This window comes from Sciurus vulgaris (genome assembly GCF_902686455.1).
Source record: "Sciurus vulgaris genome assembly, chromosome: X".
NCBI classification, from domain to species: domain Eukaryota; kingdom Metazoa; phylum Chordata; class Mammalia; order Rodentia; family Sciuridae; genus Sciurus; species Sciurus vulgaris.
In genome coordinates, this window is record NC_136471.1 from 91,579,053 (window position 1) to 91,598,027 (window position 18,975).

At 41.7% G+C, this 18,975-nt stretch overlaps 1 protein-coding gene across 5 annotated transcripts in view; it reads left to right on the top strand.

The window, feature by feature from the left end:
• Nucleotides 1–18,842, top strand: part of SMC1A (structural maintenance of chromosomes 1A) — a 50,557-nt gene extending 31,715 nt beyond the window's left edge. Inside the window, exons 20-28 of one of the 5 annotated variants that reach the window (XM_079123760.1) lie at nucleotides 3,168–3,324; nucleotides 3,732–3,886; nucleotides 3,991–4,142; nucleotides 5,276–5,345; nucleotides 5,642–5,752; nucleotides 14,425–14,502; nucleotides 15,043–15,086; nucleotides 17,606–17,636; nucleotides 18,224–18,842. In XM_079123760.1, the coding sequence (XP_078979886.1) occupies nucleotides 3,168–3,324; nucleotides 3,732–3,886; nucleotides 3,991–4,142; nucleotides 5,276–5,345; nucleotides 5,642–5,752; nucleotides 14,425–14,502; nucleotides 15,043–15,086; nucleotides 17,606–17,636; nucleotides 18,224–18,442 (1,017 nt within the window). In that variant the 3' untranslated portion in view covers nucleotides 18,443–18,842. Of the gene's footprint in view, nucleotides 1–3,167; nucleotides 3,325–3,731; nucleotides 3,887–3,990; nucleotides 4,143–5,275; nucleotides 5,346–5,641; nucleotides 5,753–6,183; nucleotides 12,375–14,424; nucleotides 14,503–15,042; nucleotides 15,087–17,605; nucleotides 17,637–18,223 lie in introns of those variants that run through there. The other 4 variants (XM_079123761.1, XM_079123763.1, XM_079123762.1 and 1 more) reach the window with 4 other exon arrangements.
• The last annotated feature ends 133 nt before the right edge of the window (nucleotides 18,843–18,975 follow it).

Genomic DNA, 18,975 nt, shown 5'->3' on the forward strand with positions numbered 1-18,975 from the left:
TTATCTTTGGTGCTCAGGTTGTCTAATCTTTGGCCAGTGGGAATGCATTCAAGTTGGTTTCTGAATCATTTTGATGCAACCCTTGTAGCTTTGTCATCTTCCTTGCTTCCTGATATGTCCATGCACATCTCTACATTTCTCAGCCTAGACCTGGAATGAGCCATTTCTTCAAGAAGCTCTGGCTTTTTTTAGTGGGAAATGTTATTATTTAGCAACTACCATCTGGACACTAGAATGCTCATGACTGCTGGGTTGGTTAGTGCCTCTAGAACTTTTCAGTAGATTGGGCCACTAAATGCATTTTTTATTTTGAAGGGAAAATGCACCATGAGTTCATTTGATACTTCCAATTGAAATTATAATTTTCACAGTTTAACATCATTGATTTTATGTTTGAGTCTCTAATTATTCTTACTGGAAATCTTGGTTCCTAGCAACACTAACATAATAACATATTTACTGTATCCTACTCTATATAATAGTTTAAGGATCACAATAAGATTTTAGTAACAATTTGATTATTGAATATAGTTTTAAATAGTTGAAAGATTTTATTGAGGTTCTTTTTGTCATTAAGCTCATTGAGCATGTATAGTCTTGTTGCTATATTTTAATGTAATTCAAACTAATTCTCTTGAGTGTTTAACCAGCTTAATGTATAGTTAGGTTTCTTTGTTTTGTTTTCTATTTTTAAGAATTGCTTTTTTTAGGATTTTAGTTTATTTTTTCCCTTCTTCAATTGTGAAATGCTTCAAACTTACAGAAAAGTTGAAAGAATAGAACAGTGAATTCCCAAACACCTTTCACTTTAGATTCATCAGTGAATATTTTACCACATTTGCTTTCTCTCATTGCTCTTCTTTGCCTCCCTCTCACCCCACTATATACCTTTTTGCCCCTAAGCCTTTTGAATGAAGTACAAATGTTATGATATTTCAACCCTAAATACTTTCGTTGTACAGGAAATAAGGGATTCTCCTACATAACCACAATTCCATATTGTACCTAAAAAATGAATAATTATTTCATATTTACTATTAAGCTTGTATTTGAATTCTCTTGGGTGGTCCAAAATTATCTTTTTGTAATTTCTTTCCTTTCTAAAAAGTTAGGATCCAATCAAAAATTATGAATGGCTTTTGGTTGTTATATCTCTTTATTTACTTTTAATATGAAGCAGTCCCTTCACCTTTTAATCATGGCATTGGTCTTTCAGAGTCTGTGAGTTGTCTCAGAAAATGTCCCACCTTGTGGATATGTTGGTTTCCTTTCCTCTTTGATGTGTTATTTCAACCCTGGTATCATCTATAAATTGGAACTTTGTCTAGTCTGGTGGATTGGGGCTAAATTTTTTTTCTTGCAAGAGCATTACATTTGTGATGCAGTATACTTGATATTGTATCTTATCAAGAGATGTATTGTATCATGGTTTGCCCATATTAGTGTCAGTTGCCAGGTCCTTTAGTGCTAAATATATACTTGAACCTTCATCATTAATGAGTAATCTTTCGAGTGATGCTTTGGCATCTTATGAATATCTTGTTGCCCAACAGTATTTTACTCAGTGATTTTCACATTTTGATTTGATCCTATTTTATAATTATATGATATCTTCATGTGGTTCTAAAACCAAAAGTATAAAACAAGGTACATGGGCTGAGCACAGTGATGCTCTCTTGTAATCCAGTGACTTAGGAAACTGAGGCAGGAGGATCACAAGTTCAAGGCCAGCTTTGGGTGAGTTAGTGAGACTTTCTATATGTGAACGTGTGTGTGTGTGTGTGTGCATGTGTGTGTGTGTAAATAAATAATAGGGATGTAGCTCAGTGGTAGAGCACCCCTAGGTTCAATCCCTAGGACCACAAAAAATAAAGCAAGGTATACATGGAGTGAACTCTAGCTTGTATTCCTGTCCCTTTACCTCTTTCTCAATAAGTCACTTTTTAGTTGTTTTGGATTATCCTTTTGTTGTGCTTATATGCTTAAAATACAAATATATTTGCATGCAAATATATTCATATACCTTCCTGTTCTCTTAGATAAAAGATAGTACACTATTATGCACCTTTCATATTTCACTTAAAAACTTATCCTGGAGACCACTTCACAGCAGTGTAAAGAGATCTTCAGAAGGGCTTTCTAAAATGTAAATATGTTCTTTAAATCATTCATGGCCTCCCTTAGGATAAAGACTAAACCTTATAAGGCCTTTCATAATCTGGCTTTCACTTGTCTATCCAGCTTCTTTTCCTGTGCTTTTCCTCAGCATACTTATATGAATTCATGAACACACTCAAGCATGCACATACATAATTGCTACTACTGCCATATTGACTTTTTGTTTCCTTTTGAAATTTATTAAAGTTAATTACTCTTGAATTACTTTTAATTCAATATATTGTGCATCAGGAATGGCCCCACCCCAGCTTTTGCCTTTGCTCTCATCCTCACCCATTCATCCTGTATGCCTTAGCTTAGTCTGGCCCCAAAGTCTGAGTTAGGGACCCTTATTTTGTGCTGATTCAGCATCGTCTCCTTATCATTGTTTCGCATTCATCCCTTAGTATTCTGATTGTTTATTTATGTGTCCACTGTTAGCCCCTGAGCTCTGTGAACTCAAGATTAAGGCTCATAGAACATGATAGCCCCTGGTAAGCATTCAGTAAATAGTTATTAATTAAAAGTGCCAGAAAGGCACAAGCCCAGACATGTATTACAATAACTACAAGACCTAAAATCAAATGAGTAGAATTTGCTCAGATGTAGTGATCTAAGCAGAAAATGTGAGTTGCTTTAGTTGTTGTGGAGCTGAAGGAGTCTATAGCAGCCTTTGTGGGGGCCTGTAGGTCACCCTGGAATGGTGCTGGCTCATGGCCTGGGCTGAGAGCCAGGGAGGGGCACCACCAGCTGCTTTTCCAGAGACAAAGAGGTTGGCAGGGCCTGGGAGGACTAGAGATGAAAAAACAGCTTTAGCCTGTAATTTCCAGGGATGGTGGGAACAGTTACCATGGGCAGGATCAGGTGGAAGGAGCCAAGTTGGAGAAGAACTTGCCTTCTATAGAGGAGTAGTTGCCCAAGCCCCATTGAGTTTATCATTTCTGAAAGGGCCTCAGTGTTAGGACCAGGGCCTCCTTAATATTGCTGGGCTTACATTGCTGGGGTTACAGGATGCCCAGGCTGAGGAGGAGATCAAGCAAGAAATGAACACACTGCAGCAAAAGCTGAATGAGCAGCAGAGTGTGCTTCAGCGGATTGCTGCCCCCAACATGAAGGCCATGGAAAAGCTGGAAAGTGTACGAGACAAGTTCCAGGAGACCTCAGATGGTAAGGTTTGAATTTCTTCTGGGGCCTCAAATAAGGGCAGAAGACTGAAGGTATTCTAAGGTCCTACTGTTACATCACAACAGTTCCTGTTTTTGCATGCTTTTCTTACTTAAAACTTCCAGATACCCTAAACTGGTGAGATTATCTCACTTTCTTTTTAGAGATTAAAGGTCACAATAGATGGTTAACAGTAGAGCCCAGGAAGGAGTCCATGTTTCTTCCTTTAGACTGTCCAGCAGCCCACCCATGGGATACAGATCATTATGAGACTTTCTTCAGGCATTCCTCTCCCTTTGTGAAATGTTCCTTCTGTGGATAGTCATTTTCAGGTCATTCTTGCCAGGGTGTGGTCCTCAACCCTGGCAGAACCAGGGTACTGAGGAGTCGTCTGTCCTTCCTTCCGGCAGAATTTGAGGCAGCCCGAAAGCGAGCAAAGAAGGCCAAACAGGCTTTTGAACAGATTAAGAAGGAGCGCTTTGACCGTTTCAATGCTTGTTTTGAATCTGTGGCTACTAACATTGATGAGATCTACAAGGCTCTGTCCCGTAACAGCAGTGCCCAGGTAGGCTGGAGCCCCTTACCCAGCCAGCTTCCACTATTCTCAGTTGCCCTTCCCTCTAGGCTCCCAGTCTCTCTACCTATCTTGACCCATCTGCCCTCCCCTAGGCATTCCTGGGCCCTGAGAACCCTGAGGAGCCCTACTTGGATGGTATCAACTACAATTGTGTGGCTCCTGGCAAACGCTTCCGGCCTATGGACAACTTGTCAGGCGGGGAGAAGACAGTGGCAGCTCTGGCCCTGCTCTTTGCCATCCACAGGTAAGGCTCTGCCCCCAGGGCAGTTGGTGGAGAGACTGAACTGAGGCCACCAGAGGCTCTGAGGCCTGAGGATATACAAAGGTCTGCGGAGGTGAAAATATTCTGGTAGCATCTGGATTGCATCCCTGTTTTCCTGTCTACTACAGTATATCTTGCCTTGGTTTTCCTGGACCTGTCTTCCCCATCTACCCTCATCCACTCAGCATGTTCTCACTGGCCCCTGCATGTATTCAGTCCTACCTCTAAGCTTTTGCTCACATGGTTGCTGGCTAATAAGCCCTTTCTGTGAAAATCTAGCTTGACTGTCACCTTCCACACCTTCATATCTCCTCATTCTCCTCCCCTTCCTCTAGGAAGCCCTGTTTGACCACTGTGGCATACCCTGACCTCCCTTTCCTGAACGCCAATAGTACTTGAGTCTGACCCCTACATAACTTAGTGCTTGATTGTACAGCGTCATGCCGTGAACATTTCTTGAGTGCTTCTCTGTACCAGACCCTGTGGAGGGATTGGGGACACAGATGAGTCAGACATGGTCTCTGGCCTAGAGATGCTCACAGATTAGTGGAAGGCAGACACATACACAATGTGCTAAGTGTTGTAACTGGGTGAGCGTGGGTGCTGTAGATACATAGAGGAGAGACACCTAACCCAGTCCCGGGGAAGGTGTGGGTGGGCCAGGGAAGACTTTTGAGGGCAAGTAACACTTCAGCAGCAGTATAAAGGATGAGTTATACAGGGAGACTGCAGGCATTCTGGACCAAGCGTGCTGCATGTGCAGAGGCAAGGAGGCATGGCAGAGCATGGTGTGTTGGGGTCGGGTGGACCTCTGGATAGCTTGGTCAGTATGAACAGAGAGGAGGACAGCTCCATCCCCCAGCCAGCCTAGAAGCTCCTGAGAGGACCCTATTTTTCATGGTTCTCCAGGATCCTGGGTCATAGGACTGGGTGCAGAGGAGGGCCACATTGATATATTGGCTTTCAGGGGCTCAGGCAACATTAAGGCCTGGGTTTTTTAGTTTTGGACGAATTGAAGGGGGAAGCTGACCTGGTTGATGGGCCTTGGGGCTGTCCCACCGTGCCTTGCCACCCGCTTCCCCTCAGTGTCAGCTCACCTACTGGTTCCCTCCCAGCTACAAGCCAGCCCCCTTCTTCGTCCTGGATGAGATCGATGCTGCCTTGGATAACACCAACATTGGCAAGGTGGGTGCAAGGAAGATGGGGCCCTGCGGGGGAGGACCCCAGGTCGGGACTGGGTTTCAGGGAGCAATTCCTGAGTGTGCCTTAGCCGTTCCTGCAGCCTGCTCTCTGTGCCCGGGAGGCTGGGCCCTGGGTTATCCTCAATGTTGTAGTCAGTAGCCTTCTCTCAGCCTCTCTTCCTGCCCCACTCCACCCCCAACCCCTCCCTGTCTCCCTATTGGTTCTGACTGGAAAACACAGGGGGGAGTGTTAGGACTTGAGCCCTTCTAAGTGCCCGGCACCTTCCCCTGCCCCCACAGGTGGCAAATTATATCAAGGAGCAGTCGACTTGCAACTTCCAGGCCATTGTCATCTCTCTCAAGGAGGAGTTCTACACCAAGGCTGAGAGCCTCATTGGAGTCTATCCTGAGGTAGGGCGGGTCTGGCTCAGGAGCCAGTCCCACTCTCTGCCTGACTTCCCAGGGCAGGAAGGGAAGGCTACAGTGGAGGGGCAAGGGGCGGGGGAGCATAGGGAATCAAGTCCTGCACGGCCATCTGGGCTCCTTGGAGCCCTGCCCTGGAGGCTTAGCCAGCCTAGTCGGACAAGGCTGTTACATTTGGGAACAGGTGTAAAGGCCAGGAAGAGGCAGCCAGACAGTGGAGAAAGGAGGAGAGTGCAAAAATAGGCAGGGAGAGAAGGCACATGGGACTGAACACATCATCTCACACCAGAGAGAACCATTGCCTGGGCTATGGGCAGATATGTAGGGAGGAGGGTTTGAGGCCCCTGGTCCTGGGGCGCTAGACCCCTCTTAATTCTCTCCTTACAATTTTATTTTTCTTTTTCTCCCTCCTCCTTCAGCAAGGGGACTGTGTGATCAGCAAAGTCCTGACCTTCGACCTCACCAAGTACCCAGATGCCAACCCCAACCCCAATGAGCAGTAGCAGTAGTTCTGCCCTCCCGTCCTGTCTGGATTCCTAAACTGCCCCTCTCCCAATCTGAATATTTGGCACCCAACTTTCCCCTCCCTCCTGGCCCTGTTTGGTGTAGTCATGGGATTTAGGCACTGCTATCAAGCACGAAGAGGAACAGAGGTGATATTAGGTCTGGAGCAAAAATTCCTGAGCTACAGGGAGCATCCTGGCCTCTGGAAGGAGGTGCTGAGCTGAGCTGAACTGAGCTGAACAGGGCCATCTGTCCATACCACCCACTCCCAGACTGTCCCCCCATCACCCATAATCATGGGTCCCTTGGGCTCCTGGCCCACTGAGTGTGTGGGTATGTATGTGTGCTTATGTATGTTTGCCTGTGTGCATGTGGGTGTGTTTGCAAAATAATAAAAAATATTGGAGACCTGTTTTAGAAGAAGCCTAGGCTGAATTTGATTCCAAGAGACCTTAGGATGAGAGCACCCAGAGCTGGGCAAAGGTACTCGGGATCTCATAGGAGTCTTAGGCAGTCACTGGAAACTGCCCTCATTTGCTCATTCATATTATATTCATCAGATACATACTGAACACCCTCTATTTGTCAGGCTCTGCTTAGATTACTGAGTTTAAATTAGACATGATCTGTATCCCAGTAAGGAGATGTAGTGGATTCATGAATTATAGTGATTAGCCAAATGTTCAATTTGAGAAGAGGATGATCACCTCCAGGTTTTCTGGAGAAGATCATGTTTGAGCTGGACCTTGACAAATTGGTAGGATTTGGTCAGGCACTAGAAGCAAAGCATGGGCTCTAGGGACAGACAATTGTGGGTTCTGGTCCCATTTTTATCACTTAGTAGTTTTTTGACATTGGGCAAGTTATTTTACCATTTTACCTTTCTGTGCCTCAGTTCCCTCATCTGTAAAATGGGGCTAACAATATTACCTACCTCATAGGATTTAATGATGTCAAGCTCCTCACTGGAGGCATTATCCATGTGTGGAGCCAACTAGGTGCCGACCCCTCAGAATACAAGCCTTCTCATGCCTGGACCCTTGAGGGCTTCTGATCCTGGCTTTTAGGGACAGAAGGAACCTCCAAATCTTGGAGGTGCTCTGGTTAATGAGAAAGTTCCAGGGAGATGATGGGGTTTACCTAGTAAGTGAAAGGCCCGAGAAAGCCTGTAGCTTCAACCATGTATAACTGGGTGCTTGGGCCCCAATTTGGGTTGTGAGGAACTAGGAGGAGAGGTAACCTGGGCCTAATATGTGAGGATCCTGTTGGGACCTAACCTCATTAGGTGTAAGGATTGTAAAGGCAACAAAGCCTGGTGCAATGAGTTCAGCCTTCACTCATTCACATACATCATCATACTTGTCTTATCCTGATCCATGTTATTGCTTTTCTGTTTTTAAAAAGTTAAATCAACTGAAGGTGTAGTTCAGTGGTAGAGCACATGCTTAGCATGTACAGGGCCCTGGGTTCAAGTCCTAGCTGCCCCCCACCAGAGTTCTAACTACACAAATAGTGCATGAATCCATTCTCTTTAAGAAATTAGATCGTTACAGATAAAGGTAGCCTCATTCAACTACAACTACTCCCCCTCCTACTCTTTCCCCTCTTAACTGCTGTTAGGTTTATTATGCTTCCATCTAGACTTTAATATTTTACATACATATATGAATTCACTGAAAATATCATGTCTGATGCAAATGGTATATTGAATTGTTCTCCAATTTGCTTTCTTTGCTTAACAATGTTTTTGAAAGCTGCACCTTGCTAAGTGTAGATCAATCCACCCTCTGTAATTGCTGTATAGATTGCCATCATATGACTCTACCACATTTTATTTACCCATTTCTCTTGTGATGGACATTAAGACTGTTTTTAAATTTTATTACTACAAAATACTACATAGGAACATCCCTGTATCTGTGTGAAAGTGTGTCTGTGTGTCTGAAAGTTTACCTGGGTTGATTCCTAGAAGTGGAATTGCAGAGTCATAGGATATTTATATATTTGTTTCTGATAGATATTTCCAAATTACCCTCCTGTACTATTTACTCAGTATTTTTCGTGAGGTGATTGAGGTCTAACATTGTTATCTACATCAGTTTCATTCTAAGTAGTGATATCCATGAAGTCAGCAGTTCAATGTGCTAATTATGTATTTTTCTAATACGTATTAAAAGGCATGACATCTAAACAAAAAAAAAATTGTCTGTGTTCAACCAAAGAAATCACATACCACCAGTGGTATATGTGCCATAATTTGGCTAATGCTGGCACAGTTTGGGGATCAGACCTGGTTCAAATCCTAGCTGTAGAAACTTGGACAAGTTACATCCTCACTGAGCCTCAGTTTCCTCATTCTATAAAAGGAGATAAACAGGACTTGTAGGTGGGTAGCTCAGTGGTAGAGCTCTTGCCTAACATGTACAAGGCCTGGGGTTTGATCCACAGCCCTGACCAAAAAATAAAAGGAGATAAACACCTACCTTGCAGTAGTGAAGGAAGATTATGTGAATATATTTGAAGTAATTTAGCTGGCATATCTAGATTACCACAACTTTTTTAAAGGTAGTGGTTGCTATTCTCCCTGCTTTACAGATGAGAAAACTGAGACCCTAAAAGGGTTTGTGATCCACTTATCAGATAGCAGTGCGAGCTTGAAACCAGGTCTTCCAATTCATTCTAGTGCTTTTTCCACTATAAAGGTGATTATCAACTTTGGCTGTACATCATAATTAATTATTTGTGAAGCTTTTCCTTTTCCCTTTTTAAAAATCCAAGCAACATATACACAGGTGAAAATAGTACAGAAGGGCTTTAATGAAAAGCAGCAGCTCCCTGCTGCACCCCCACATCCAAAGGATTGTGGAACTCTTTAAAAATAAATCGGTCTGGTCCCGCCTCTGGAAATCTGATTCAGTAGGTGTGGAGAATAACCTGGATAACTAGTCCCTACCTTTCAAGATATAAAGGGCTAAGGCCTTGGCATACAAGTGCTACAAAGGAGCTTCAAAGACTTAGGTCCAAAGGGGAGGTGAGATGACTTGTCCAAGATTCCAGTGGTTTAGTGACAGAGCCCAGAGTTCCACTTGGATCTTAGTGCTTGCCTGCTGCTCTTTCCTCTTGTGCCCCACCACTTCCTGTCACTGCAAGGCAGCAAAAGTCAGTGAAGGCTGTGCTCAGAGGAGGTGTGTTTCTAAGAGCAAGCTGGATCCAAGTAGAATCTCTAGGGCTTGTTGGAGGAACCAAGTTGACTCCTTTATACCCTGGAACCATTTGCCTTGGTTTAAGGAGTTGAGAGTACTCCACAACAATATCTTCCTTTAATTATGTGCTTCACTCTGGGAATGATAGTATGGTATACCAGGAACACAAAGATGAGTCAAATCATTTTTCTGCCTGTGAGGAGTTCACTTTCTAGTTGGGGAAGTAATTCATACGATGGCCATTAACCATATGGTGATCAGTTCTCTGAGAATCACAGGAGGGGCATCTAGCTTAGATAGATTCAGGGAAGGTATTCTCTAGGGCGTGACACCTGAACTGAGACTTGAGGGACTGGTTGGCATTAGGTAGTTGAGAAAGAAAAAGGAATTCCAGGTAGTGGAAACAGTATGTATGCACAAAGACCTGAAGGCAAGAAATAGCAAAGCAATTCAGGAATACTGAAGAATAAAGATCCCTGGGGTAAAGGAAAAACAACAAGGAAAGCTAGGGGTAGTCAGGAAGCATAATGGAAGAGGGTTGTAGGCCTGGCTAGAGTTTGGTGGGACAGTGTGGTTTCCATACTGTCTGTACACAGGAAACCTACAGGCCATTCTGGGTCCCAACCTCTAAACAGTTTCAGCAATTTAGTTTTCGTTAATGCTTTTAAAGGTCACATGACCAGCATGCTGTGATTTGGGACCCATAGCTTGAAGGCAGTGGGATAACCACAAAACTGGTTTTAAGCAGAGGGTACTCTAGATATGAATTAACTTGTTTCTGGCCAGCCAGCCAGGGTGAAAATGGGTTAGATAGTCATAGTGGATGCATGTAAGTTTCCCTGTTATTCAACTTCTTGCACTGTATTTGCTTGCTTTTTTTTTTTTAAAGCGGTGCTGGGGATTGAACCCAGGGCCTTGTGCTTGCAAGGCAAGCACTCTACCAACAGACCTATATTCTCAGCCCTATATTTGCTTATTTTGTCTCTGAATAACATGTACATCCCTTACAGAAAGCATGGTACCTGACAAAACAGGCACCTAATAAAATATTTGAATGAATGAATGCATGAACGAATGCATTTGTGAGAAGAGAATGGAGACAGGGAGATTAGTTAGGCGAAAAGACCAGGAAGCCTGTTGTAGGGCAAGGGCAATAGGAATAGATTGGAAGTGATAAGATGCGAGCTGTTCAAATGATGAACTGGACTAGGTGACTGATTATTGGATGTGGAGGGTGATTGAGAGGATAGAATGAGTACCCACAAATAGCCAAGATTCCTACCCTATCCCAGATGTCTCCTCATCCATCTGAATCAGAATCTCCTTCCAGCCTCCTCAGCACCTGGAGCTCCTCCCTTGATCAGTTCGACATTCTGTGTGCTGTGTGGTCTCTCACTTCTCCCACCCCAGCCATTGATTCATTCATTCAGTTCAATAAATCTTGGCTAAGCACCTCCTATGTACAGTGAGGCTCCTTCAAGCCAGGACTCTGACTCCCTCTTTCCTATCTCAAGAGATGTTTTTGAGGGCTTTCCCAGGTAAGACTCATCCCTTATCCAATAACATAGATGCCCAAAATGTTGACCTGCATGGGAACTGAGAGACTCCCCAACCCCTTCCTGAGGCCCTTGGAGGGGAATTAGGTCCCACTATTAGAAAGAGTTGGAGCCAGATCTGGAACCCAAGTTCCTTTTGCACATCACCTCTAGAGCCTCAGTCTTGATCTATATCATTGCAGATCAGGACAGGCAGAGGTGGTCAGGGAGAAGGTGGGACTTAGGTTGAGCCATGAAGGTCAATGTACTGTACAGGCTGAGCAAGATGCTTTCCAATTACACTGCCCCCTTTTGGAAGCCCTCATCAAACCTGCCATGCCCTCAGTCATTTCTAAGAGGTTTCTTTAGCATAAGTTGTCATGCTCTGTACCATGTGACCTCACAGACCTGGCCAAAGATGGCTAGATTTGGATAGTACCTGACTCAAGACAGCCAATCTCTAGGCTAGCCAGAAGCCTATTAGGTGGACTTGGTGTAAGGATTCCACCTCATAGAGGTGGTGTGTTTCTAATGGAAAATGCATGAAACAATCAGATCCTTAAGGGAGACTGAATATGAGGTGTTAAGAAGTGAACAGTTAATTAGAATTTAATGAGGCAGAAGTGGTGGATGAGGGGTAGCCAGAAACTAAATAGCAAAAGCAAAGAGAAAGCTTCAAAAGTCATAAGCCATGAGATATTTGTATCATGAGATCATGGAGCCACAAGATAACAGAAGCCATGAAGCAGCAAGGCAACAATGGGCCAAAAGGATGTAGAAGCCATGAAACAATAGGACCCACAGTGTCGCAGGAGCCATGAGGAACGGAACACATGAGTCAAAATTGATCATGTGAGATCCATGAAGCAGCAGAAGGCTTGAAGAGACAAGATCCAAGAAGCAGCAGAAGCGATGAGACTGCAAGAGCCACAAAGTAGCTGGAACCATGTGGCAGCAACGCAACAGAAATGGAAGAGACAGCAGGAGTTACAGTGCAGGCAGAAGCTACAGCAGAGAAGTCATGGATTAATAGGAACTGAAGCCCCAAGAGCCTCGGAGCTGCAGGAGCTGGGAGGCAGCAGAAGCCATGGGCTAGCAATGAGGGGAGCAGAAAGAAGTTAGTCAGTAGCAGTAGGAGGAGTATAAATACAGCCAGAAAGTAGTTGAGTCACCATTTTGGGAAGCACTAGAGAAGGGAGCAACAGATGCCTGCAGCTGAGGGGGTGACAAGATAAGCCAGGCTCTAGAGCTGCTTTGGATCATAAACCATTTTCAAGTTTCTGTTCTTCAGCGAGGCTGCCTGTGTAACTGTTCTTGTCTTCCTTATTTCCCTGTGAATGCTTTAATAAATCCCAATCACTAACCTGAGTGTGTCTTTGTTCCTTACAATCTAAAAAAGGTTAACACTGTGGTGTGCAGTTCAGATGGGTGGGGAGCAGGGCTCAAATTCTTTCTGGTGGGTTTGAAGCAAGATGTGAAGGTGGGAATTCATTCTTTCCCATGCCATCACTGGCACATACACTTTTCATTCGGTTATTGACTATTTTTTCTCATTCACACATCTACTTATCATTTGTTCATTTATTACTCATGCACTAACTCATACCTCATTCACTTGTTTATTCATGCATTATAATGTATATAAACATTTACTCATTCATTCGTTCTTTGCTGTAGTCACATTGTTTTTCTGTCCATTCACTCTACAAGTATATTTTGAATTCCTACTTCATGACAGGCCCTGTACTAGGTTCTGGGGATAACATGTACTCCCTGCCCTTCCAGGAATTCACAGTTTAATTGGGGACTCAGATAAATAATCAGGTAAGTGCACCAAGTGTGGCAGATGATACAATAGAAGTCTAGTTGAGGCAAAGTGAGCATTTAGGAACCACTGGAGTGAAGATTGGAGGAATTACTCAGGAAAGCCTTTATAGAGGAAGGAGTACTGAGTCTTAAAAGAAGGATTGGTGTTTACTGTGTGGGAAAAGAGGAAAGAATATTCCAAGCAGAAGAGTTGCCTAAGCAAATTAATATGGAAAGGTTTCGAGTATTGTCCATTGCAGTGGAAGAAGTGCTGGAAGTCAGGTAATGAAGTTTATCTTTGATTCTATGAACAGTAGGGGAGTGACAGATTGGTATTGGGAATCTCAGACTGGTAGCTAAAGTGAAAGAAGATTGGGGGCATGAAACATTGACTTAAATAATTTATGTAAAGTATATGTATCATAACTGGAGGCATGAATGAAGACATATGCAAGCCCTTGAGGAGGGAGAGAGTTCTACCAGGGGACAAGGAAGACATTTATGAAGAGGTACAATTGCTCAGTTAAACTTTAAAGAGTAGGGAGGATCCCAACTGGTGGAGATGAGAAAAGACTTCAGGCCTGCAAGATGAGACATAAGGAGGTGAGAGTAAATAATACCATGTTTTTGTTAACATTCCAGTTTGATGGGAGCAGGGGCTACTTTTAAGGGAGAGGCAGGAAGAGAGAGTGCAGGTTTTCCCAAACTATATTATATTCTGCTGCAGTAGGTCTGGAAGGACAAGGAAATACAGTGGGGAGGGGAGTCATGGATAGGAGTATTGCTTTGATTTGGGGTTTTTTTTGTTTGTTTGTTTGTTTTTTGATTTTTAAAACTAATGTTTTCCTTAAATATTCATTTTATTTTAAAAATAGAAGTAATGAATGCATGTTATATAGTAAACTTAAATCTGAAAAAATCATGGAAGGACTTATAAAAAGCAAGAATTTTTACTGCCCCACACATTCCCACTCCCACTCTTTGAGCACCCACTTTCAGTTATTTCTTCCAATTGTTGTCTTCATATCTAAATAATATATGGGCATTTTTTAAATCATCAACTTCAGACACTACATACTGATGTCCTCTGTGACAGACAAGAATTTAGATCATTTACACCAAATTCAACTCTTCCCACTTCTAATATAGTTAAGTTTATTGGTTAGCTTTTGGATTTTTAAAAAATTTTTAGTTGTAGATGGACACAATATCTTTATTTATTTATGTGATGCTGAGGATCTCATGCATGTGAGGAAAGCACTTTGCCACTGAGCCACAGCCCCAGCCCAACTTGGAATTTATTTAACACCTTTATATTTTGTTCCATTAACTAGAGACAGTATTTCTTGTTCAGCATTTTGTTAGATGAGAAAATACATTTTTCCTTTAGCCCTTGTTCCCACTGTTAACCTACCAACCTCTGTCATCTGGCCTTTTATATTTTCAAACCCAACAACATTGAATTCTGTTCTGTAAATATGACTGAGGGAGTTGGTTTGGTTTTGGTATTTTTACTGTTGTTTGATTCCCAAAGTTGAAAGGCAATAAATAACTATTAATATGACTATGTAAATATTCTTAATTTTATTTTATTTTTTAAATTTTGAGACAGGGCCTCACTGAGTTGCCCAGTCTGGCCTTGAACTTGGCAATCCTCCTGCCTCAGCCTCCCCAGTCACTGGGATTACAGGTATACATCACCATAACTGGCTCTATTCTTCCTTTTAGGGCCAAGAAGTTTATGATTTTTCCTTATAGCAAACTTTCTCTTTTCTGAGGTTTCTAATTTTTCTTCTTTTACTATTTTGATTTTATATTCCATTTTTTTTCTTTCAAAATTTCCATTAACACTCAGAATTATTCCAAATCTACTTTATGTCCCCCAGGAGACCTTCTTTCTGGAACCCTTCATTCCCTTTTCAAATCTGAAAGTTGTTTTCTAAGGCCTAATTTATACCTTATCATTTTTGGATTTACCTTCACTGCTTTCCAGGATTGTATTCACTATTTACTAATTCCCAGGGTTTTTGTTTTGTTTGCTTGTTTTTCCCATTGATTTGATGAAGCACATCCTCAAGTAACTTTTTAGAAAGGCTGTATAGAAAGTCAACTTCCTGAGTCTTTGCATATCAAGAAATACCTTTATTCCATCCGCACTCTTGGCTATAAAATTGGAGTTTCGATATCATTTCCCACACAATTTTGAAGGCATTGCTCCACTTTCTTCTAGCATCCAGTTTTGATGATAAGAAGTCTGAGGATCGCAAGTTCAAGGTCAGTGTTGGCAAATAGTAAGATCTGATCTCAAAAAATAAAAAGAACTACAGATGTAGCTCTGGTAACATGCCCCTGGGTTCCATCCCCAGTACAAAACAAAACAAAGCAAAAATCTGATTATCAGTCGCAGACATAACTGCTTTATATGTATCTTTTCCCATCACTTTTTCTCCTTTCCTTTCAGGACCCCAAGCACACAAATGTTAGATCTTTTTTAATCGTCTCACAGGTCACCAAGGCTGTGTTCATTTTTCCCTAGTCTACTTTTTTCTGTTTTCCAGACTGGATAATTTCTATTGCTCTGTCTTCAAGTTAATTGATTCTTTCCTCAGTCCTCTCCATTTTGCTGTTAGCCCAACCACTGAGGTTTTTATTTTTCAGTTCTAAATTATCCATATGGTTCTTTATATCTTTTACTTCTTTGCAGACAGTTTCTACTTTTTCATTTGTTTTGAACATGTTCCTAGTCGTTGAGGCATTTTTTATGATAGCTCGTTGAAAACTCTTGTCAGATTATTTTAACATCTCTGTCATCTCAGTGTTGGTGTCTATTGAGTGTCTTTTTCTCATTCGAGATTTCCCTGGTTCTTGGTATGATGAGTGATTTTCAGTTGAAACCTGGGCATTTGGGTATTGTGTTATGAGATGCTGATTTTTTTTTCTTTTTTGGTGGTAGTGGGGATGGAACCCAGGACCATCCCTTGGCAAGCACTCTACCACTGTGCTGCATCCCTAATCAAGATTCTGGATCTAATTTAAATATTCTGGTTTAGCTTCCCTCCTCCAACACCACTCTGACAGTGGAAGAAGGAACACTGCCTCATTAATGTCAGGTGGGTGTACAAATTCAAGTTCCCACTCTCCATTGATACGGTAGGGGGTGGGTTTCCTCCTTACTGCTATGCAAGGATGGGAGTTCCAGCTACCCATGCAACTTCTCAGTGGGAAGAGAAAGGGGCAATCCATTTACAAACAGGGTGGAAGCCTAGATTCCCTTATTGGTCTTTACTGGTGCAGTGGGTATAGGGCCACAATTTTCTTCTGTGGTGTTCAAGTGGAGTAGAGCAGTTATTGTCTAATTGATGACTTCTCTGACCATAATTCTTGGATATCTGAGGTGAAAACTCAGGTAACTCACCACCCTGTCACTTCTCTACTACCTGGCTCCCTACAACATTTGCCACCATCTTTCCACCTTTCAGAGACTTATGTTTACATAAAATGTTGAAGGATTTTTAATTGGTGGAAAGAATGGGAAAAGTACTTTTACGTCATCTACCCCCTTTCCTGTTATTTTTAAAGAATTTGTTTTTGCTGTTCTAAAATTTCGTAATGACGTGCTTCAGTTTGGGATCTTTTGTCATTCATTTGCCTGGTCACTTGTTACATCCTTTTATTTCCCTTTAACTCTGGAAGATTCTCTTATGTTATTTCCTTGATATGTTCCTCTTCTCTATTTTCTTTGTTCTTTCTTGGAAATAAAGTTGGACGGTGGAACTTGCAGATATGTCTTTTATAATTTTTAATCCATTTTCTCCTGTTTTCCATCTTTTTCTTCCTCCTTTTTCTTTCTCACTCCCACTCCCCTTTCTCCCTAGATTTTTCTGTCTCTGGTTTTTTCTTTTGGTTACCTTCTGGGGGAAGATTTAGCATTATCTTCCAACCCTTCTGTTGCATTTCCTTTTATTTGACAATCACATTTTAAATTTGCAAGTATTCGTTCATTTATCTTTTCCTTTCTTATAGCATTCTGTTCTTGTTTTATGGATGTACTATAATCTTGCATATCTCTGAAAATAATATAGATATTTTTATATTTCCTTCTATTCTTTGAAATATCTATTTCATTTGGGATTGTTTTTCCCCTTGATTGCTTATTTTGATCTCTTTATTACATGATTCAGTCTGTTCTCAAAGAAAACCTGTTGATCCATGGTTGTTTGCTGGTATTTTTAAATGTAGCAATGAAAATCTGATTGGAAACTTTGTGTATGGGGGCAGTGCTAAGGAACTGGTGATTTTCCTTTAGGATAGATAATTCAAGAAAAGCTAACTATGTGCTGTAGAGTCCCTGAATGCCAGAATGTTAAGATCTTTTCTCTGAGATTGTTCAGTTTCCTTAGAGAAGAACCCTCTGGTTTTGGACTAATAAGTAGACACCTCCCTGACTGCTATGAATTGTACACAAGAGAATGGGTTGATGGTTTGATATACGGCCTTCCCTTTTTTCAGCCCCCACATCTCACTCCCAACCCTTCATCATACTTGGCATTGTCAAGACCCAAGAGTCTCCAGGCTTCTGCACAGAAAGACCAACTCATTCCTCAGAGACATTTCCTCCATGCATATTCCAGGCTATGGCTCCCTCCACCATGCTTCATCAGTCACCATTACTCCATTTACTTCTTATCTTCCAGAAACTTGTTGAAATCTCTCTTTTGTGGATGGACCTGCTCCCATTCTCTTCATCATTGTGTTTTTATACCTTTTTTATTCCTTTATGATCATTTTAACAGGATCTCAAGAGGGAGTGGAGATAAACACCTGGTAAGTCTGTCATCTTGACCTGAAAATCTACTAGTCTACCTTTAACTGTTTTTAGTTTTTCTGGTAATTATCTTCATATCTCTAAATAATATTCAAATTTTCTATTTATCAACTTATCTATCAATTTTAGTCATTGTTGACATCCTGCTGTTTATGCCACCTAACTACCTTCCTCCTATGCCTTCAGTATAGAGATGTGGCCAATTATATATCCTCTATTCCTTACCTTTTAACCTTTAACTAATAGACATATTCTATTTCTTAATTCTGTCATCTTTACTTTGACTTTTATATTAACAAGATTAATGATGTTTACATTCTGTCTGTAACAATAATTAAGTCATCCATACTTTGCTGATAGTTCATTCTAAAAGTTTAAATTCAATAAAGTATTATGCTTTTATGATTATGTAAATATTGTTCCATAAAGATCCAATAGGATTACCTATCTTTCTATATACAGTATTTTTCCTGTAGTTTCTAAATGCCTTTCTTTTTTCCCTTGCGTTGTCTGACTTATCATCTTCTCAAGTTATTTCAAATTTTCAAGGAAAGTATAAAATCATTTGAATCCCCTTTTTCCCCAGATACCTTCCTCCTGGAGCCTCCGTCTTCCTGCTCCAATTTGGACTGATTGCTCTGTAGGCCTGCGGCACAGCTGTCATCCTGGGACGTCCCTTCATTACTCTTCTGGGTTGGACCCAATCTTTCTTGGACCCCATATCTTCCTCTTTCTTAGTTACTCCCTTGTAGAGGACATTGTGGTTATTTTCCAACATCCATTCCACTCCTCCCCCATTGAATAACAACTGTGCAATCTGAGTGGGATTGACCCTACCAGCAGCTCTAGGTATAGGCCCTTATTGGTATAAACTGACCTGAGTAATTTCGTTCCCCAGCCAAGTGATGATTGGTTCAGGGATGATCCAATTATACTGAGGCTTAGGAATTTTGTTCAGCTTTTGAAGGAAGAGGTAGCCCCTCTTTCCTGTATCTGAACAAAGAAGCATTTGGCTTTGTTGCTGCTGTTAGCCATCTTGTGAATATGTGGAAGGCTTTCCTGAGGCTGGAACTGACAAGTGGAGGAGGCAGAGCCAAGAGAATCACAGAGAAATGGAACCATATTCCAGATCGTACCAGACCTGAAGTCTCCCTGCCTGTGGACTCCTAAGTTAAGTGAGCCAATAAATTGCATTTACTATTTAAGCCAGTTTGAGTTGGGTTTTCTATTGCTTATATCTGAAAGCATTTTAATTTGTTTTTGGTCGTCTCCCTTTGGAAAGGATGAGTGCAGATTTGGTGATATGAGGTGTATTGCCACTATATTAAGTGGAAGCAG